A 21768-nucleotide genomic window follows, 5' to 3' on the forward strand; every position below is an offset into this window, starting at 1 on the left:
GTCTGGGTGTGTGCAATGACCGATGATTCTACTTAAGTTCTCTCTAGCCTCAGCTAGAGCTACGTACTCAATGTTTGTTTGCAGAATCACCTGTTTCTGTAGCATTTCTATGTAGTTTGCATGGTTTTGTCAGCTGTAATTTTCTTTTTTGGGTAAAGTTGATAGAAATGTGACTCTCAGGGTTGGTAGCTGCCCAAGTAAGCTGGTGATTCTGTCATGGTTTGTTGTTGTTGTTTGTTTGCTTGTCTTGCGTGTTTTTGGTTTTTTTTTTTTTTTTTTTTTTTTTTTTTTTGAGCTTTTATGGGCCTGTGAGTATGTGGATTTCTAGAAGTTTCTGAACAGTTCTGAACAGTTCTGGGCTATTTGCTAAAGGGCTGGCTGATTGTGGTCCTGCCCAGCTTACGGCCTCTTTATTGGTTAGATGGTAAGGTGCTGGGGGCCAGATCTGTCTGAGAGCATCCTTGCAGCTTCCGAGGATGCAGAAAGGAACAGAGTATCACAGTGTACCTGCCTGTTTGGTTTTGTTCATATGCTGAGGTGCTCTGGGGGCCTCTCAGTTCCCCGTAGGCACACATGGTTCTACCTGAAAGGCTGTCTTTGGAACAGTTGTTACATTAGGGAGCTCTTGCACATGCCGCATGCTTCCACTGCTCTGTTCACCTCTTCAGGAGGCCTGTGCCCTGCAGTATTACTTCTTGATACTCTGGAGGATCTTGGGAATTTTACCACCTTCAAAGACTTACATGAACCAGCTGGCCATGAATTCGCCTGAGATGAGTGAATGTGACATTTTACACACTCTGCGATGGTCGTCCCGCCTCCGCATCAGTTCCTACATCAACTGGATAAAGGTGCCACAGGGGAGCTCAGCTTGCTGTGAGGGAGCATCACAGCTTTGCACTAAGAGGACTTTTAATGGTAATGAAAGCTTTGGGCTTCCCAGGTTGTTTTCCTAAACACTCTTTCTTGCTGTCCAAATAGGATCACCTTATCAAACAAGGCACGCAGCCTGAGCATGCAGCCTCCCTCATAGAACTGGCCTCCACCAAGTGTAGCTCAGTGAAGTATGATGTTGAGATTGTAGAGGAGTACTTTGCCCGACAGGTATACTATGATTCTGACCATAATGACAGAATTGGCCCCTCCACAGCCTTTTGTCACAACTAATTCATATCCTGGGTGTTTTAAAAGATCTCATCATTCTGCTCCATCGACTGCACCACCGTTCTGCAGCTCCATGAGATCCCTAGTCTGCAGTCCATCTACACCCTGGATGCAGCCATCTCAAAGGTCCAGGTCTCTCTGGATGAGCACTTTTCTAAGATGGCTGCAGAGACAGATCCTCATAAGTCATCTGAGATCACCAAGAACCTCCTTCCGGCCACGCTGCAGCTCATTGATACCTATGCCGCTTTCATTAGGTGCGGAGGGCAGCGCTCACTCTGAGACCCTGGGCTCTCTGTCTGTACACCTTCCTTGTGTGTAAACTTTGCTTTTTCCCTTTGGTGCAGAGTGTGAAGGGGTGACCACAAGGAAAGTTTAATTTCTGTAATTTCATGAAGTTTAGTTGTAGGCTACAGAGAAGGAGAGGTGTCCATTCTCAGTGGGAATAAAGCCCTGGTAGGCCTTCCAGTTTTATGGGCTCAGATTTAGGAGCAGTTGTTAAGTCTGAAAGGCTTACTCTGGCAGAAGTCCTTCTGCCTCAGCCTCCCAGATGTGGGCTTACAGAGAGACAAATATTCTTAATGGGTTGGAGGCCATTTCAAAACTGATTTCTTTCTTCATCATTTTCAGTATATACAAACTGGAGATTACCCACAAATTGAGATTTCTGGTTTTTCTTAAACTGGAACCGGGAGAGTCTGTCTTTAGTACTGGGAGTGAAATGAAGGATCAGCCAGGCATGGTGTCCCACACCAGTGCTCCTAGCATTTAGGGGGCAGACACAAGAGAGCTGGTAGTTGACTTGGCTACATGAGACCCTGACTCCCTACTTTTCTACACCCCTAAAAGTGATTATAAGTGTGAGTGAGCTGGCAAGAACTGGCCTCTACTCAGTAGTCATGGGGTGTCATGGAGGAGTGGCTTCTTACATCACTGCCTGCCTGACCATCTTAAACTCATTGACTGTATGGTCCCTGCGATCTCATTGTTCAACTCCTGCTCTGTAGTGATGGTTTGTTTAGGGGGACCTGGATCGTTGTGTCTTAAGTAATCTTTTCTCTTAGTTTAATGCCTTGTAGATTGAGGTCTATTGCACTATTGCAGGAGGCAATTATATTGAACAAACATGAGGGATAAACTAGATAACAGATACCCTAGTATGTGCCAGGCATCGTTTTTGATGTTGATGTGATACAGCAGCCATGGCAAAGCATGGATCTCCCTCTGCAGAACCCAGGCTTTGATGTCTTCTGGGCCGGTGTTTTTTAAAACAAAGCCGAGGCTGGGTTTTCTGTTGCTAATAAGTTGGGAAATACGTGAATTAAAGCTGAAAAGGCTTTGTTTTCTGTTGTTTGCTTAACTGCCTACCTACTCACCCACCTATCTATGTATCCGTCCATCCATCCAATTATCCAATCTATCATTTATCTATGTATCTGTCTGCTTTTTTTAAGACACAGTTTCTCTGTGTGGCTCTGGCTGTCCTGGAACTCGCTCTATAGACCAGGCTGTCCTTGAACTCAGAGATCCACCTGCCTCTGTGTGCAACCATCACCTGGCTTATATTTTTAAAATATATTTTCAAGTGTGTGCGTATATATACTTGTATACATGCGTATATACATACAAACATACATACATACACACATATGAATATATTCCATCTTCCAAGAAGGGGGAAGGAGGATAGGGATATTCAGTATTCTTCAGATTAGTTCATCATGAAATCATGTTTTAGGAGCTTTTCTGAGGGTGGACTGTTCTCTGGTAAACAGTTGCCCATGAAGGGGCTGCCACTGTCATTTGTCATTAAGTGGATTGCAAACAGAGATGCTGGATTTTCATCTTTATTGTTAGTTTCTCCTGAGCGTAGTAGGACTGGATTCTTAAAAGTTTCTCCTTCCTCCTTTCCCTTCAGGGCCTATTTGCTTCAGAACCTTAATGAAGAGGGATCCACTGAGAAGCCTTCCCAGGAGAAGCTGCTTGGCTTTGCAGCTGTTTTGGCAATCGGCTCTAGTAGGTGCAAGGCAAACACGCTGGGTAAGTGAGCACATGTGCTTTTGACCGATGGTCGTAGCTCTTCCTGCTCTTCCTACTGGCCTTACCGCTTACTGGGGCAACCGTGAGTGTCAGACATCTCCAATAACTCCGAGAGTAGTTTCTCCAGTTTACTTACAGGGAAACTGAGGCTTAGGAGAAGTTCATTTGTCATGACTCCTGTGCAAACAGTGAAGCTGAAGTCTGAACCAAGAGCAGCTCGTTCCTGGGGACAGGCTGATTGCTTTTACTGTGTTGGCTCTGTGGAATTCTTTGACTTGGAAACTTTAGTAACAGGAACTGACGACTGCATCTGGCCTACAATCTCTCTCCTGGCCTAGGAATGATCTGGCACAAAATAGGGCAGAAAATCAAAGTACTTGAGCAGGATTGGAGTTCAGCTCAGAAATTCTCCTTTACAATTTACAACCATTTGTGTGTCCCCACATCACATTTAAAAGATTCTTAATATTGGTTGTCTCACTCAGTGCTGCTTCACTGGCTGCTGCTCATGATGATTCCTGATCCCTGCCCTCGGGATTTGTCTTCTGGGGGGTGTGGAGGGGCTTCAAAGCAATGTTTCTTCTGAGACTGGGGATGGAGGCGGGCAGATTTGATGGTGATTGGAGCTTGACTTGCTAAAATGCTTCTCCTCCTTTGTTTTCAGTTGTCATCTTTACTTGTGAGATTAGAAGGTGACTGATGGGAAGCAAAAGCCTTACCGTTGCAATTGTTAGCTGCTGAGTAATTAGCTGGTTCTTGGACATAGTTCAGCTGCCGAAATAGCCATCTAAGCTGTCTTAGTAATGATTCTGACAGTTGGGGCTGCTTTAAATTCTCTGTCATTCCTTCTTTCTTGTGATGATTGCTCATTCTTACTGTCGCCCCCAGGTCCGACACTGGTTCAGAACTTACCGTCATCAGTGCAGACTGTCTGTGAGTCCTGGAATAATATCAATACCAATGAGTTTCCCAACATTGGATCCTGGGTGAGTCCGTCTGGATTCCAGGGCTAGTACTGAGCACTAAACCACTCTGTGTTTCCTTACTCCTTAGGCCTGAATTGGCTACTGACATATGTTAACCACTCTTGCTTACAGCTGATTCAATAGTGTGTTTGACTACCTGGGTAGTCAGTCTCACGTGACCTCTTTGCCTAGCAGTCCACATTACCAGAGCACAGATCACTCTATTTCTTTGAGCCTGGGCTGTGTGGCCTGCTAAGTTCTGGTTGAGTGTGGCGCACTATCAAGGGTTGTGCTGCACCAGCTCTCAGTGGGTCAGGCCCCGCTCTCTGCTGTTCGAACAGCAGACCTTCGGCTTTCTGGGCTGTCAGGTGCTGTGGAGTGCTTATGCCGTTCACACCACCTCTGTAGACAGATTAGTCTTTCTCTAACCTTCTTTGGGGGCCAAGTCTGATTCCTCTTAGCTTTGCAACTGTGGCCTATTGCTAGTACCCAGAGGTGTCTCTAAGGATAATTACAGTCTCAGTAATGGAGATCAGGTGCACTGCAAAATCCAGATCCACCCTAGTCATTACAGACAAGCAGTAGTTCTACTGTTACCTGTTCCCATCAATTGGAGGGAGCAGTGCATCTTTGTTGTATTGAACTATTAACCTTGTTCTGAGTGAACTTTGACTGCCTCGTCCCCTCAGCTCAGCATCCTCAGGAGACCTGGCATTGGAGAGGAGGGCACTGTTTGCAAACCTTAGTGTATGGCAGATTTTTTGTTTTTGTTTTAATTTGTGTTAAGTGAATTCTGTCCAGGGTTGGTGTTCTGTCCATTCATTACACCCAATTCTCTTCCTTTCAGCGCAATGCGTTTGCCAATGACACCATCCCATCGGAGAGTTACATCAGTGCTGTGCAGGCTGCTCACCTGGGGACTTTGTGTGGCCAGAGTCTGCCCTTGGCAGCTTCCTTGAAACATACTCTCCTCTCCCTGGTCAGGTTGACTGGGGATCTGATTGTGTGAGTACGAGAGCCTGGGGAAACCGCCCTCTCCTCTGGCTCCATGATGGGTGGTGTTCTGTCTTGTGGCCTAAGGCGTACTGTAGAGTTGAAGTGATAATGACAGCACTCCATAGTGTTTGCTAGAATTGAGGAGTAGGGTAGGCCAGAGGGACACTTTGTTTTTCTGTACTAGGGTCATAGGGGAATCATACTGCCTTCAAAGTGGTCCAGATTCCTGACTGCTCTTCTAGAGTATTCAAGGATGTATTTAGGTTGTTGTTGTTGTTGTTTTTTTTTTTAATGCTTCTTATGTAAAGGTATCTTACGGATTACTATTTCAATAAATGAATTTTTATATGGAAATTATTCCTGCTTCTGATTGAAGAACATGAAGTGGTATGGCTATACACACAAGAAACAGCTGTCAAGAAGGGACTAGGAGCTCTCCGTAGTTGGCCAGCCCCAGCCTTGCAGCATTTCAGGACATGTTCTGTGATTTGCTTCTGCCTCCCTGGCTACAGGTGGTCGGATGAGATGAACCCAGCACAGGTTATCCGGACCCTCCTCCCCCTTCTCTTGGAGTCTAGCACAGAGAGTGTTGCTGAGATCAGCAGTAACTCTCTGGAACGCATCTTGGGACCTGCGGAGTCTGATGAGTTCTTGGCTCGTGTGTATGAGAAGCTCATTACGGGGTGTTACAACATTCTGGCCAACCATGCAGATCCCAACAGGTGAGCAGGTGTCAAAGAGCTGCTGCGGGTGGTGGTGAGATGTGCCACTCCAGCTGCTATCTTGGTGATGACAGCTCCTTGGTACTGTGCTTCTGGGCATTCTGTACTCAGGTGGAAGTGTGCGGAGAGGTACTGGAATCTTCGGCAGTGACTGCTTGTTAGGAATGGAATGTTAAATGTTCACAGTGGGAGTGTTAGGTAAATGAAGGGAGAACAGGTGTGGTGAGGTGCACTGAGGCACTGGCGAAATTCACTCTCAGGTTTTGTGACTCTGAAGTGGGTGGTGTGGGGGAAAGTCGGTCTTTGATCCGCCTTCTTCACCTGTGCTGTGGGGTGCTCTGTGCCCTTCTGGGAACTGTGCAGGAAAGGCTCAAGCACTAGCACTTGCTGTCCACTGTTGGGCTAGATATTTCTTCAAGAACTATTTTTCTCCCTCCCTCTCTCTTCCTGATCCTTATTTGCTCTTCTGTTGTGTAACGAGGCCACTTTGAACTTACGTTCCTCTTGCCTCAGCCTCCAGAGTATTAGCATTACCAATGTATATCACCATCCCTTTAAGATACTTTGTACATGTGTGCGTGTGCCTGTCCACATGTATGTGGGTGTGCATGCAGGGTCCCGACGATGACACTGGGAGTCTTTACTTGTTCATTCTCCAATGTGGTCCATGTTAGTGAGCAGCCAGGGTCTGTCAGTCAAACCCAGAGCTCAGGGTTTCAGTTTTGGCTAGTTCCTCCTGGGGATCCTGTCTTTGCCTCCAGGGTACTGGACAGCAGCACCTCCCCAGCATCTGTGTGAATACTGGGGATCTAAACTGTTCTTCACTTTTGTGTGACAAATAGTTTACACACTGAGCTTTTCCCTAGCTCCTTCTTTGTGTTTTTCAAACATAAGGCACCTTGCAGAAGTGATTCATTCAGCCATACTGTCTCCTCCTTTGAAAACAGTCATGGGCTGATTGCAGCTGACTCCTATCTTTTTCCATCCATTTTTATTTGTGCTTTCCACCTTTTGTGAGCAGGTCACTGGAGTCCAGGCTGGAACTTGTGGTACTCCACTTCTGCCTCCCAAGTGCTGGGATTGCAGGCATCTGAACCCACACCTGGCTTACCTCTGTCTTCTTTCTTTTTCCCCAGAAATAAGGCACTAACAGATTGAGGCCTTGCTGGTTTTGGATTAAACATTTATTGAACACCTACCATATGCCAGCAGTTTATGCTAAACTTTGACAAAACAAAACTTGATGTCTGCCTCAATCTAGTCATGAACGTGTTGGTTTCTCAGAGTCAGTCTGTCAGGTGGGCTCTCAACTGTGCTCTTGCTCCTCAGTGGGCTGGATGAGTCCATCTTGGAGGAGTGTCTGCAGTATCTGGAGAAGCAGCTGGAGAGCAGCCAGGCCCGGAAAGCCATGGAAGAGTTCTTCTCTGATGGGTGAGCACTGCTTCCCTTCACTCAGTGAAAGCTGGGCTGTATACGACACAGGTGTCCCTGGAAGGCAGAAGGCCTGCTTGGGTATCTGTCCCCAGGGAGCACTTGGGTTGCTGACTGCCTCCTTGAGTCTGATGAAGGGCTGTATCCCATGAGCACCCTGTGTGGTTGACTCACAGGTGCCCGTTTCCCCCAGGGATGAGGCTGTGAAGCAGAAGCAGGTTCTTTTTATGTGAGGCTTAATGTGGTTCTCTCATGCAGTGGGGAACTTGTGCAGATCATGATGGCCACAGCCAATGAGGACCTCTCTGCTAAATTCTGTAACCGAGTCTTGAAATTCTTCACCAAACTCTTCCAGCTGAGTGAGTGACGGCTTTTGGTAATCTTCTTATGGGAACTTTGATGTCCGGCTAATGCTGTGCCTGGCTTCTGCCTGAATTTAGCCGCAGCATGACAGTGCTAACAAGTGTAGAGAATCCTTCAGAGAAAGTTCAGAAAGATTCTGAAACTCTTGAGGCCTTGCCTCCTCTGCCTGTTTGCCCCTTCCTGGAGGTCCATGTCCTCCTCACTGACGGAAGCCTCTTGTCCTCTTCTAGCTGAGAAGAGCCCTAACCCAAGCCTCCTTCATCTCTGTGGCTCTCTCGCCCAGCTGGCCTGCGTGGAGCCAGTGCGCCTGCAGGCCTGGCTCACCCGCATGACAACATCGCCCCCAAAGGATTCTGACCAGCTGGAGGTCATTCAGGAGAACCGGCAGCTGCTGCAGTTACTGACCACTTACATCGTTCGGGAAAATAGGTAGAAAGTCTGTGTGTGATGTCTGTAAAGTCCGGAGCTCCACAGAACAGCTGGAGCTGCCTTCTCTTTGGGCGGTCCAGCTCTCCTGCCTAGCTCCAGGAGCTCAGTATGACTTCTTGAGTTTTCCTATGGAGATACATCCTGGACTCTCTAGGCCGTCAAATTGCAACCTTAGCAGGTGTTTTGTGCTGCAGTAGTTGAAGTTCAATTCTGAGATTTGTGTGTTTACTTATGTATTTAGTACTTAATTTATAACACTAAGTTGTTTTATTATAATGCATTTTGATTACTCTCCCGTACATATTTCCTTTTAAATGCGTGCGTCCGTCCGTCCGTCCATTTGTCTTAAGGCAGGGTCTCTATAGCCTTGGCTGTCCTGGAACTCATTATGTAGACAAGGCTGGCCTTGAACTCACAGAGTGCCTACCTCTTAAAAAGATTTTTATATTTTATTTTACTGTGTGAGTGTGAGTATGATGTTTGCCTGTGTGTCGTCTTTCGGCCACTTTTGTGCTTGTTGCCTCTGGGAGCCAGAAGAGGGCTCTGGGGCCCATGGAACAAAAGTGACCAGTGGTTGTGAGCTGCCTTGTGGGTGCTGGGAGTCAAACCCAGATTCTCTGGGATAGTAGCTGTTGCTCTAACTGCTGAGCCATCTGTCCAACACCTCCACAGCATCTCATACCTTCTACTCCTGCCCTTTCTGCCACACACAAGTCCCTTTCCCACATTTACGATTTTCTTGTTTTGTGACCCACTGAGTTTAACCAGGGCCTTCTGTGTTACCATGAATTTTGAACTAACCATTTGGAGCCTGGTGTTATAATTGCTTTTAAAAATGAAAGACTATACTTGGAATATCTTTTTGTTTGTTTGTTTGTTTGTTTGTTTGTTTTTCTTTTTTACCAGCCAAGTTGGCGAAGGTGTGTGTGCTGTGCTTCTGGGTACCCTGACCCCCATGGCAACAGAGATGCTGACAAATGGAGATGGGACTGGCTTCCCCGAACTCATGGTTGTGATGGCCACTCTAGCCAGTGCCGGACAAGGCGCTGGTCACCTTCAGCTTCACAATGCTGCTGTGGACTGGCTGGGCAGATGGTAAGTGGGACTTCACCTGAGAAGGGTAATTGCAGCTTAAAAGTTTAAAGTTTTAAAGTTCCTTTAAAGTTCCTTCCTTTTTGGTTGTTAAGGTCTACCTAGGGGTACAGTGGCAACCACTCTGTTCATTTCAGACTACATAAACACACACACACACACACACACACACACACACACACACACACACACTCACACACTCACACACACTGCTTTGACACTGGGCTTCAAAGATGACACTATGTAGGCAGTCTCAAACTCAAAATCCTTGTCTCAGCTCTTCCAGTGCTGGAATTAAAGGCACATGTGCTATGCCTAGCTGTCTTTATTATTTTTAGTGCGGTTTCCTGTTAAGTCCCAGGGAGGCAATCCTGAATGCCATTGTTAGTCCTAAAACCAATCCAGCCCAAGTGTGTCAACTCCGTGCTGCTTAAACAGATGCCCTCCCGTCACAGTATCACAGGTTGATTTGAGGCTTGTGAAGAAGGGTCCTTCCTTTGGTGCCTTAGATGATTGTGTCTTCTCTCTTTTTCTTGGGGGACAGCAAGAAATACCTGTCACAGAAGAATGTGGTTGAGAAACTGAATGCCAGTGTAATGCATGGGAAGGTAAGGAAAGTGAGCACAGCTCCTTCAGGTAGGGAGCTGGAGAAGAAGCTTCTTTTTTCTTTCCTGTGTGCCTTTTGAATCTCGTTGTCCTGCAGAAGACAAGGCAGAAAGCTTCAGCAACTCACTTGACCTGGTAAAGTACACTGCTGACTGAATGCCTTCAGACCCTAGGCAGGTCTCAGGGGTGATGCTCCAATAAGGACTCAGCAGAGCCCTTTCTAAGCACAGGGACTTCCTGCCACCTGAGATGCTCAGGTGTTGCTGCCTTGGGCCAGCATCACAGCGGTCAGAGGTGGCATCCTCAGCCCTAGTCCATAAATCAGAGCTGGTTGCTATGCCTGCAGAGCTCTTGGCTGTGCACAGGGGCTTGACAATGACAAGTCTTAGGTCAAGTTCTTCCCCTGGTTCCCCACCCATGGGCGGCTAGGTGGAGGGCAGGGCTCTGGTCTCAAAACCTCAGTACTAACTCGTTTATTTTTCTTTTCCATTAGTTATTGTCATTTTGGCACCAAGTTGTCAGAGTGAAAAAGCTCCTGGAAATTTAGAAATCTGAGTCAGATATCTGACTATTTGGTGGTTTCATGCATCCATTTAAATTTTATTTTTAAATTTGGGGTGTGGAGCACTTGAGACAGTGTATGAAGCCCCGGCTGTTCTGAAACTTGATGTATTCAGGCTGGCCTTGAACTCAGAGATCCACCTGCTTTGCTTTGCCTCCCAGTTGCTGGGATTAAAGGCATTTGTTACCATGCCCAGCTTTCTATATGTGTGTGTGCCCATGTTTGCACATATCTGTGGACCAGTGCCTAAAAAGGCCAGAAAAGACTGTTAGCTCCCCTGGAGCTGGAGTTAGAGGCAGGTGAGGCCACCTGTGTGGGTGCTGGGAAGAGAACCTGTGTAAGCAGCATGTGCTCTTCACTACCGAGTGTCTCTCCAGCCTCTCTCCACTGGGCTTTTAAGAGAAACATGGAACTACCTGCTATGGTCTGCTTCTCTCTTGCTCTTTGGAACTGTTTCTTTCTGTCTGCATCATTTGAAACCTGTTCATTAATGATTTGCACCATGAACAGCAATGCTGTGTCAGGGAGAATGCTGATGAGAGCCTTTTGTAAGCTGGTCTTGTCTTGAGGGGTCTTAGTTTCCATTTTCCTCCATTCTCCAGATTTCACTAAGATTTGTTAGCTTTGTGCTTAAGAGTGAATGAGTACATAGGAATTTGTTGTAGTGCACAGAACAGCTGTGTGCAGGCTGTGGCAGGAGCTGGGGAGACGGTGAGACATGCTGCCTTCCCTCGCTTCCCAGATACCAACATCTGGTCTTGAGCTCTGTTGGAAAGTGCTTCACAGAACTAAAGCTTCTGCGGGCTTCTCTTGCAGCATGTGATGGTCCTGGAGTGCACGTGTCATATCATGTCTTACTTGGCTGATGTCACCAATGCTCTGAGCCAGAGTAATGGCCAAGGAACAAGTCACCTATCAGTGGATGGGGAAGAACGTGCCATTGAGGTGGATTCAGACTGGGTAGAAGAGTTAGCTGTGGAGGAGGAAGATTCCCAGGCTGAGGACTCTGTAAGTGATAAATAGGGAAGGCAATGGCTGTCCAGCATGTCTAAGTCTTTGGCACTCTTTTCTGCCCTGGGTGGGCTCCAGAACTTTCAGTCCTGTTGGTTTCTTCTCACAAGCCTAGTTCAAGGCTCTGCTAGTATACTTTTTTAGGCCTGCAAAGCAGACATGGTGAGCCAATCTCTTGGTGAAGTAACTTTTCAATAAGTATATTTCTTTCTTCTCTCTGGAGTTACTTGCTCTCCTTCATCAATACAAGTTTATGGAGGGATTCATTCTTCACAGGGATGGTGGGAGCCCTTGAAAGGATTAAGAGTTCTTGTGTGTCTCCCCCAACCCCTTCTTTCTCCACAAAACCAGAAGATTGCACTTAAAATTGCAGGAGGCTTTCAGACAGCTGGCTATTTCAAATCAGGGCAGGTTTCCATTAGTCATGGGTGTGTCTCTCTATGGGGTGTTGAAACAGGTATTTTTTTTATGGGTCCCTGTGTATAGAGGGACATTTCTGATTTAAAAGACCTGTGCATCTTTGCAGGATGAAGATTCTCTTTGCAATAAACTCTGCACGTTCACCATCACACAGAAGGAGTTTATGAACCAGCATTGGTGAGTTCTGTTAAAGGGAGGATTGCTGGACCTCCAGTGATGGTATTTGTGACTTATTTCTGGTTTTTGTCCTTGTAGGTACCACTGTCATACCTGTAAGATGGTGGATGGGGTGGGTGTGTGCACAGTTTGTGCAAAGGTGTGCCACAAGGATCATGAGATCTCCTATGCCAAGTATGGTTCTTTTTTCTGTGACTGTGGAGCCAAGGAAGATGGCAGCTGCTTGGTGAGAGATGGGACCTTCTCAGTGCCATATGGGCCAACTTGTGTAGGTCATGTTAGTAGCTAGGGATTTAAGATTTTAGATATTGACATTAAAACTAAAGACATAAGTTGGTGACCCTTGAAGTTGCCAACTTTACTTTTCCCAGATGGGATGCAAATACTCTGTATCAGTACCATCATTTTATATATGAAAATACATTTTAACATTTGAAAACAGTCAGTACTTAATTTACTTTCATGAAGAAATTAGTAACACATGAATATCTAAGGCAGACCAGAAAATTCCCACATCAGCTCTCTATAGCCAAGAATTTGTTGTGTTCATTTGTGGCCCAAGCACTTAACTTGAGCATTAAAAGCAGCAGCCTCCTTGTCTAGTCAAGGCCTGGTGCTGGGAGTGGGCAGTGAAGATGGGTGTTGTGTGAGCTCCGTGGATCTGCGCTTTGGATCACATGTATATGTGTGGCCACTTCCTCCCCTGTTTGCAGTAGCAGTGTTTCCTCTGGCTCGTAGTAAGAACTAAGCAACACTGACAATTTTTGGTTTTAGGCACTGGTGAAGCGAACTCCTAGCAGTGGCATGGGCTCTACCATGAAGGAGTCAGCATTTCAGAACGAACCTAGGGTTTCAGAGAGTCTGGTGCGCCATGCCAGCACCTCGCCCGCTGACAAGGCCAAGGTCACCATCAGTGATGGAAAGGTTGCTGATGAAGAAAAGCCCAAGAAGAGCAGCCTGTGCCGCACAGTTGAGGGGTGCCGTGAGGAGCTGCAGAATCAGGTGGGACTTTCTGATGGGCACTAGTGCATGGGACAGAGTCTAGCAGGTCTGAGTCAGTAGTGTTTGAGGCTCTCCTGGAAGACCAGTTTCTTCTTTCACGTTTTTGCAGTGTGCATGCAAGTAGTGTGTGTTGTCCATCTCTGGGGAATAATTCACAACTAGTGGGAGTGATGCTCTAGAATATTGGCCAGTGGTCCTTATCTAGGCCCAGAATGCAGGGAACCATTGAGTGATTGTGTTTTCTCTTTGTACCATCCTACATACATAGGAGAGAGGTAGGTATATGTGCTGGGTGCCTTGAATGACTTTGGGTGCCTGTGGGACCCGGCTTAGAACTAGTCCTCTCATCAGTAGCCCATTGCAGTTAGAGCTAGGGTTCTAGAGCGGGGAAACTGCTTTGCTAAAGGCAGTAACTTTCAAGATTATCACATGTGACCCATAATTTTTCTTTCTTTTATTTTATTTTTTTCACTTGTGTATTTCGATTTCTCTCAGGCCAATTTCTCCTTCGCTCCTCTCGTGTTAGACATGCTCAATTTCCTCATGGATGCCATTCAGACCAACTTTCAGCAGGCTTCAGCCGTGGGGAGCAGTAGCCGGGCACAGCAGGCCCTCAGTGAACTGCATACAGTGGACAAGGTTGTGGAGATGACGGACCAGCTGATGGTATGTTAGGGTCGTGAGGTTTGGTGACTGTACAAATTGTGTGTCATGGCTCCCTGTATGTGCCAGAGTAACTGGGAGAGTCAGTTGGTACCATGCAAAACCTAGAATCTATGGTTACAGCCTTCCTCAGCTATACTCTGAACAGTGGAGTAACCTAGAGATGAGTTGTATAAGAATCAAGGTATTTAGGTATAAATCCTCTTTTTATTAAAGCAAATGAATGTGTAGGAACTCCTAGGACGAGGAATTCCGTTTTGTGGCAGTATAACAGAAAGTCCTTTGCATAAAATCAAAAGCCTCTTGCCTGTGTCTTCTTTCCTAAGGCTCAATAGTTTGCAAAATAGTTTTGGTGTTTGTTGACTTCCAGCCCTGCATAAAGACAGTTTTCCAGATATTGACATCAAAACTACAGACCCTTGAAATTGCCAGCTTTACTCTTGCCAGATGGGATGCATATCGTTGCCATCATTTTTATGAGTGAAAATACATTTTTAACATTTGAAAACAGTTACTACGTGATTTACTTTCATGAAAAATTGACCCTGCTGTTCAAAACAGACTAAAAACAGTAGACTTTTATTTGCTGAGCATTGAAGCTTGGAATCTGAAGTCCATTACTTGCTTGTTTTTGAGCCCTGGCTGGCTTGAACTCGTTGTGTAAGACCAGGCTAGCCTGGAACTCACAGAGATCCATCTGCTTCTACTTCCCAAATGCTGGAATTAAAGGTGTGCGCCACCATGCCCTGGTACTTTTCCTTTGTTGTTGTCAGTAATTATATTATTTGAGAATTATATATATGCATATAATTTATTTTGATCAGATTCACAAACCCCCAACTCCCAAATCCAATGCCAACTAATGACTGAAGGGGTAAATATGGATGGATCCACCATTCTTACTTGCCTTCTCCAATATTTTCTGTGCTTCTCCCTTCTGCCAGGTTCCCACCTTAGGCTCACAAGAAGGTGCCTTTGAGAATGTTCGAATGAACTACAGTGGAGACCAGGGCCAGACTATACGGCAGCTGATCAGTGCCCATGTGCTCAGGCGGGTGGCTATGTGTGTGCTTTCTTCCCCCCATGGGCGCCGCCAACATTTGGCTGTTAGCCATGAGAAGGGCAAGGTAGGTCCCATGATTCCTTTCAAGTCATTTTAGGTCCTGTTTATTTTTAGTGCTAAGTGGAGAAGAGATGATGACTATGTTCTGATTGGCCTTGTGAGAGGAAGCATCCACTGCTTTGGTTGTGAGAATGCTTTCGAGAATGATCTCATTAAACATTTTGGCTTGGGCCTGAGTCGTTTGGTTATTCCTAGAACTGAGATGATGAGGGAAAGGTCCTGGCAAAGGCAGTGGTCGGCTGCTGTTCAGGACAGTGTAGTTCCCATTTGTGCCCATTTTTGGGCACTGACAGGCACAAGCTGAGAGGCCGAAGCCTTCATACGGAGACCCAGTGTTCCTTGTTTAGTCCATCCTGCTCTCTAGTGACTCAGTGATGCCAAGTTGGGGAATAGTAGCTATCTTTTCTCTGTTCTTGCCTCTTATCAGGGCTGTTGTCATAACCTTAAGTGACAGTGTGGACAGTCCTTAAAAGCAGCTGATCCAGAAAGTGCTTTACGGGGTGCTTGAAATTAATTATGGTGCATAGAAATTAACTATATTATCAGAAGAAATTAACTATATTATCTGCACAGAAAAGTTGGTTTCACTAATCCTTTTTTTTGCCCTCATTGGGAGAAAGGGTTGAATGACCTTCCATGTCTTTATTTTGGGAGAAATATGGTGAGGCAAATCTTCACCTAGAAGGTTCCTAAGAGACTAAATCCACAAAGCAAGCTAGTGACCTACAGCCCTCCGAAGGGGGCCTCCCCCGCTGCCTGCTCTGAACTCTGCAAGGGCCAGGCCTGGGGCTCAGTCAGGCTCAGTGGGTGGCACATCCTTTGCAGATCACAGTGCTGCAGCTCTCGGCACTCCTGAAACAAGCAGATTCCAGCAAGAGGAAGTTGACTCTAACCCGCTTGGCTTCTGCCCCAGTGCCCTTCACAGTACTGAGTCTTACTGGAAACCCCTGTAAGGAAGACTACCTGGCGGTGTGTGGGCTGAAGGTAAAGATCCAGGGCAGAAGCCCCGGCCTCAGCTTCTCTTTCTCCTCCTCACTGATAGCTGAAAGCATGGAAGCTACTAGAATGTAGAGGTTTCTCTGAGCTCACTCACTGTCTCCTGACTGCTCTGTGTGTGCTGGAAACCTGAGTGTCTGGGCAGTCTGAATACAGTCTGGGGCAGGGAATCTCAGGAAGAAGGGGAACCTTGGGAGCTCTGAACTGAATCGGCCCACTTTACCAGTCCCATTTTAACCATTTTTTCTTCACCCCATGCCCAGGACTGCCACGTGCTCACCTTCAGTAGCTCAGGTTCTGTTTCGGATCATTTGGTGTTACACCCCCAGCTGGCAACAGGGAACTTCATCATCAAAGCTGTGTGGTTACCTGGTTCCCAGACTGAGCTGGCCATCGTCACTGCAGACTTTGTCAAGGTGACTGATGCTGGCTTGCTTTTAATTCTAGAACACTGAGTTAAATCCCTCTGTTTTATGTTGCTGAGTAGGTAGCTACCACACGTCTGTGGGAGTTGGTTCTGTTCACATTTGTGACTACTTGCTATAAATGTGTCTATCTCTTCCTGTTTATGCCGTGAGGAATGGAAGGCACTTATTTGTATGTACACTGCAGTGCCTAACACCTTACTGGTCAGCCATGTTGACTGGAGGTTGAATACCCATCAGTCTGAAGCTGTAGTTGTTAGAATTCACTGGGGTGTTTTGGAGGTAGGACTGAAACAGATCACCCTTCTTTACCCCTCTTGTTACCCTGCAGATTTACGACCTCTCTACTGATGCCTTGAGTCCAACCTTCTACTTTCTGCTGCCGAGCTCAAAGATAAGAGATGTTACCTTCCTTTTCAACGAGGAAGGCAAGAACATCATTGTCATCATGTCCTCTGCTGGCTACATGTACACACAGCTCATGGAGGAGGCCAGCAGTGCCCAGCAGGGGCCCTTCTATGTCACTAATGTGCTGGAAATAAATCACGAGGACCTGAAGGTTAGAGCCACGTTCTTCTGTTCCATGTTTGATTTGTTTAGAAACTCCATTCTTGTCCATTTTTGGTTTCCTTACTTTTTCTTGTGTGTTCACGCATGTGTACCTAGCTTCTTTTTACTTCATAGCAAAAGCTAAATCACCAAGGCAACTGGCCTTTAAGGTCCCTGCTTCTTGGCATCTGTTAATAGAGTCGATGTCTTCCCAATATTGTTTTGTGTTTATGGTTGTTTGCTTGCATGTGTGTTTGTACCACATGCATTCAGCACTGGAGGCCAGAAAAGGGCAGCAGATCCTCTGGAGTTGGAGTATGAGCCTCCATGTGGTTGCTGGGAATTGAACCCAAGTACCCTGGAAGAGCAGCCAGTGCTTTCTACCACTTGAGTCATCGCTCCAGCTTGAAAAACTCTTTAATAATAGCCAGGGCCAGCTCTGGCTAATGCACAAAAGAAAACTAGCCCTGAACAGAAATCTCCATCAGCTTATATATATTTTCACAGCCCCGAGTTATACTTTGAGCAATTAAACTTGTTTCAAAGAGACAAGTCTTGCTTGTTTGGATAAGTAGGGAGATTTGCAGTACAGAATATTGTCAGTTAACCTGAAGCAGAGCAGGGTACTTTTCCAGGTAGCTGTTCACCAGGATCACCCTGCCTACCCTGGCAGAATTGTGTTCTTCCTGGGAGAGGCCTATGTCAGTTAGCGCTGTCATCTGGCATTGGCGTCTGTAAGCTGGCGAACAGAGGCATGCTCCTTCAGCTAAAATTTACCTCTGTGTAACGTGATATTTTCTAAGCAAGGTTATTGGTAAGTCTTTTATGACACCGATCACGTTCACTTCTCACTGTGAGGCTCACTCAAAGGATTCTAATGCTTAGAGGGCAAGTGCCTTGTGATGGATGGTTCGAAGTTGTACCCCAGAAGCTGGTCTCTGGCCAGTGAGTGAAGTCCTGCACATGCCTGCTTTTGCTCCTGCAGGACAGTAACAGCCAGGTGGCAGGTGGCGGTGTGTCTGTGTACTACTCACACGTGTTGCAGATGCTTTTCTTCAGCTACAGTCAGGGCAAGTCCTTTGCAGCCACCGTCAGCAGGAGTACTCTGGAGGTGTCGCAGCTCTTCCCCATCAACATCAAAAGGTGAGAGCGATGGAGAATGCTGGCCTCCCAGATGCACTCACTCAACAGGGTTCTCTGCCCTCCCTTCTCATCCTCACCCCTCTTCATTACTGCATCCCATCCTGGGTCTGACCAGGGTTACACTACTCCAGCTGGGTATCTTTAAAGATAAACAGCCACCATGTTTGGCAAGTTGGGCTTCCTGCTTCATGGGTCTTTACCTTGGAGACCCCAGACTATAAGGTGCAGCCTTTCAGGGGCCAATGGGGTTCACTGATAGAGAAGAAACCTATAGTCACCAATGTTCAAGTTTGAAGAAGGGGATAGTATCAGTGAGGCACTCACCCTGCCCCAAGGCCCTTTCAGTTTGCCTTGGGGAACCCAGTGTCCCTTGAGAAGCCCACACTCCTTGCTCCCATCAGTAAATAATATATTGCATCAGTCCTGATGGGATGGGTAGAACTGGGGCAGGTAAGTACATTCATCAGTTTTCCTGATGCCAGATACGGGAAGAAGAGGTTCAAAGTCTCTTCTACTCCTTAACTGCCACTGAAAAGCTGTTTTAGATCTGTAAGGAATTAACCTGGCTTGGAATGAAGTTAAATGGACAGGAGAACCATGTAGGACACCATGCAATCCACCTTAGGCTGCTCTAGGGCCTTGTGTAATTGATATCCTTGAAAGGTGAGCTATTCAGACAACAAAGTCTCAGTGAGGACTCTTGGGGCACACGTTGGAGTGATGGTAGCCTGCACATGGCTCTTAGTAAACTGACTGATGGCAAATCTGAATCCCTGGTCGGGGCTTCTGTTCTGAGTTACATACTACTTATAGGACAGTCTTTACTGTTGATTGATTCTTTGTTAATTTCACACCATGCACTCCAGTCCCACTCATCTCCCCATCTCTTCTTATCTGCTCTACCCTTGGCAACCTGCCCGCCAAAGAAAACCCAAAATAACTAAAACATCTTGTGGAAGCTGCAGTATTTCACACACATAAAGATGTCTCCACATCTTTACTCTCAAGTGTTCATTGCAATGAGCCAGTCATTGGTCAGGTTCAAGGCCCTGCCTTATGCTATACTATCAGTACTGGATCCTTACCAGGACTCCTCTCATATCCTTTTGTTACCCTGTGTCATGGAGATCCTGTAGCTTTGAATTCATAGGACTGGTCCCTTAATAAGCTAAAGTAGCTAATAGGTAGGGTAGATGTTGGGGTGGGCCAATTCAAATCCCTGGATCTGGGGCTGGCTGGTAACTGAGTTCATTGGTCAGCTTGCCAGCTCTCCTGCATCCACACCACCAGGGTAAGCTCTCTAGCACACTGCCCTGGCTAGCTCACCGAATGCCACAGCCTACAAGGGGCAGGGCCAGCTTTCCTGCTTTCTTACCCTATGATCAGCTTCAACTCTGCTGTGCTGCTCAGGCAACAGGCAGCGAGGGGCAAGAGGAGGGGAGGGGAGAGGAGGGCCTCTCTGCCTCTTCCATGCCTCCACATGGCAGATGAGGGGCAGGTCCAGCTCTCCCTCGCTCATGCCCTTGGGCTGGCTCACCCTCTACTGTGCTAGGGCAGTCTTTTTAAGGAAGGAACTGGAAGATGGGGAGTGACACCATGTCCACTGCTGTTGTCTCCAGCTCCAATGGTGGCAGTAAGACTTCTCCTGCCCTTTGCCAGTGGTCTGAGGTGATGAATCACCCTGGCTTGGTGTGCTGTGTCCAGCAAACTACTGGTGTGCCTCTGGTGGTCATGGTGAAACCAGACACTTTCCTCATCCAGGAGATTAAGACTCTTCCTGCTAAAGCAAAGGTCAGTGCCCCTTCCCCAGTTCTCTACCTAGGAATCTGTTCCGTTTCCATCTCTGGCAGTTTGAAAAGACTTTCTCATCTCTGTATGGTGGCAGAAATCCATAATTCTAGCTCTGGGGAGGCTGAAGCAGGAGGATTAAGGCTTTGGAGGCCAGCCAGCCTAAGCTATATATTGAGCCCCCATCTTAAGAAACAAGCAGATGGAAGTTGTCTCTCTCTTCTAGCTGCCACTTTTGTTGCCCTTTTGTACCCTGACCCACCTGCGGAGCCTGAGGTTTTTATTCTGGAGTGAGAACTAGCATTCTTTGCCCCCCTTGTCCTCTCCTCCCAGATCCAAGACATGGTTGCCATTAGGCACACTGCCTGCAATGAGCAGCAACGGACAACCATGATTCTGCTGTGTGAGGACGGCAGCCTGCGCATTTACATGGCCAATGTGGAGAACACCTCTTACTGGCTCCAGCCGTCCCTGCAGCCCAGCAGCGTCATCAGCGTCATGAAACCTGTGCGGAAGCGCAAAACAGCTACAATCAGTAAGGCCCCGCCTGAACCTCATAGGCCTGGGCTCAACAGTCTTCTAGATAGTGACAGAGGGATGGTTACAGGAGCTGGCCCTCCTACTTGTGCACTTGGTGGCTCCGAGGTCAGCTCTAGCCAATTTTCTGAAACAGGCCTATGTGGCAACCACCATTTGTTGCCCACTTTGCTGACACTCCATACCCATGCCAGGTTTTGGTAGTGGGTCACATGGCTAAGGGTTATGCTGGAGAGCTGACCTTGAGTAAGCATTGTGATAGGGCAGATGATGGAATCTTGATTGGTTAGAGAGCAGAGTGTGTGAGCAGGGCCGCAGTCTTTAGCTTTCAAGTGAGCAGAGGTGCTGAGACTACATAGCAGTGCTCTCTGTCAACCTGGTACTGTTCCCCACAGCAGCCCGCACATCCAGCCAGGTGACCTTCCCCATCGACTTTTTTGAACACAACCAGCAACTGACAGATGTGGAGTTTGGTGGTAATGACCTCCTGCAGGTGTACAATGCACAGCAGATAAAGCACAGGCTGAACTCTACTGGCATGTACGTGGCTAACACCAAGGTGAGGAGCAACACAGGGCTGGCTCACTTTGTGGGTAGCATTCTTGTGAGCAGTGTTGTTGAACAAACCAGTCAACAAGCAGTATTGTTAAACTCCCACCATTGTTAGCAGGGTTACTGTATACAGGGCACTAGGGGGTGGTTAGTGCTTGGGGTCAGAGCCTGGCACTCTGCCTCTCATGTCTGTCATGACATGATTTGGATGGAGTTCAAAGAAATTAGGTCTTCCCCAGGTAGCCATTGAGGTAATGTGGGAGAAAGGACTAGCGATTTTCTGACATATACTTCTGTCTGTGCAGCCTGGTGGCTTCACCATCGAGATTAGTAACAACAGCAGCACTATGGTGATGACAGGCATGCGGATCCAGATTGGAACTCAGGCAATTGAACGGGCCCCATCGTACATCGAGATCTTTGGCAGAACCATGCAGCTTAACCTGAGCCGCTCCCGCTGGTTTGACTTCCCCTTCACCAGAGAGGAGGCCCTGCAAGCTGACAAGAAGCTGAGCCTCTTCAGTGAGTCAGCCACCCAGGGCAGGCTGCAGCCTTCTGTTATGACCACTAGGTGGCTCTCTACTGTTAGGGCTCCCTGCTCTCCCTGGTTCTCCCTTTGAGGTCTAAGAGGCACCTGCCAGGAAGGGAGACTTGCTTGTTTCCTTATTGATGGTATTGCATTGAACCGAGGACTTTTTGCGTGTTGGGTAAATTAATGCTCTACCACTGAGCTGTAACACCAGTCCTCTTTTAACTTTTTATTTTGAAACAGGGTCTCCCATTCAACTGGCCAAACAGGCCTCAAGCCTGGGATCCTCCTGTCTTAGCCTCCTGAGTATTTGGGATTCCAACCCAGTGTCCTTAGACCCTTTAAAAAGAATAGGTGTGTTAGAGAGAAGGCAGGTTCAGTTAGCTCTTCTCTTTGGTGTTGCATTGGCCTCATCGATGGAGCTCTTCTATGTCAGAGGAGGCAAGATTAATTCATGAAATCAGGAGGCATATGCTCTGTCAA

General features: G+C 47.1%; 1 protein-coding gene across 1 annotated transcript in view; it reads left to right on the forward strand.

The window, feature by feature from the left end:
- The window catches only part of Ubr4 (ubiquitin protein ligase E3 component n-recognin 4), a gene marked incomplete in the record, with an annotated part of 113505 nt that overhangs the window by 31605 nt on the left and 60132 nt on the right, over positions 1–21768 (forward strand). The window contains 26 exon segments of the mRNA XM_055611124.1: positions 669–851; positions 982–1104; positions 1192–1421; positions 3083–3204; positions 4093–4190; positions 5017–5174; positions 5678–5887; positions 7217–7318; positions 7577–7677; positions 7912–8110; positions 9017–9205; positions 9747–9810; positions 11187–11378; positions 11908–11978; positions 12057–12204; positions 12753–12980; positions 13476–13646; positions 14588–14770; positions 15592–15750; positions 16026–16178; positions 16519–16746; positions 17722–17879; positions 19499–19670; positions 20001–20202; positions 20600–20763; positions 21062–21278. Coding sequence (XP_055467099.1) covers positions 669–851; positions 982–1104; positions 1192–1421; positions 3083–3204; positions 4093–4190; positions 5017–5174; positions 5678–5887; positions 7217–7318; positions 7577–7677; positions 7912–8110; positions 9017–9205; positions 9747–9810; positions 11187–11378; positions 11908–11978; positions 12057–12204; positions 12753–12980; positions 13476–13646; positions 14588–14770; positions 15592–15750; positions 16026–16178; positions 16519–16746; positions 17722–17879; positions 19499–19670; positions 20001–20202; positions 20600–20763; positions 21062–21278 — 4225 coding nt within the window.

Source organism: Psammomys obesus, unplaced genomic scaffold, assembly GCF_907164565.1.
Source record: "Psammomys obesus unplaced genomic scaffold, mPsaObe1.curated_primary_1811, whole genome shotgun sequence".
In the NCBI taxonomy this organism is placed as follows: domain Eukaryota; kingdom Metazoa; phylum Chordata; class Mammalia; order Rodentia; family Muridae; genus Psammomys; species Psammomys obesus.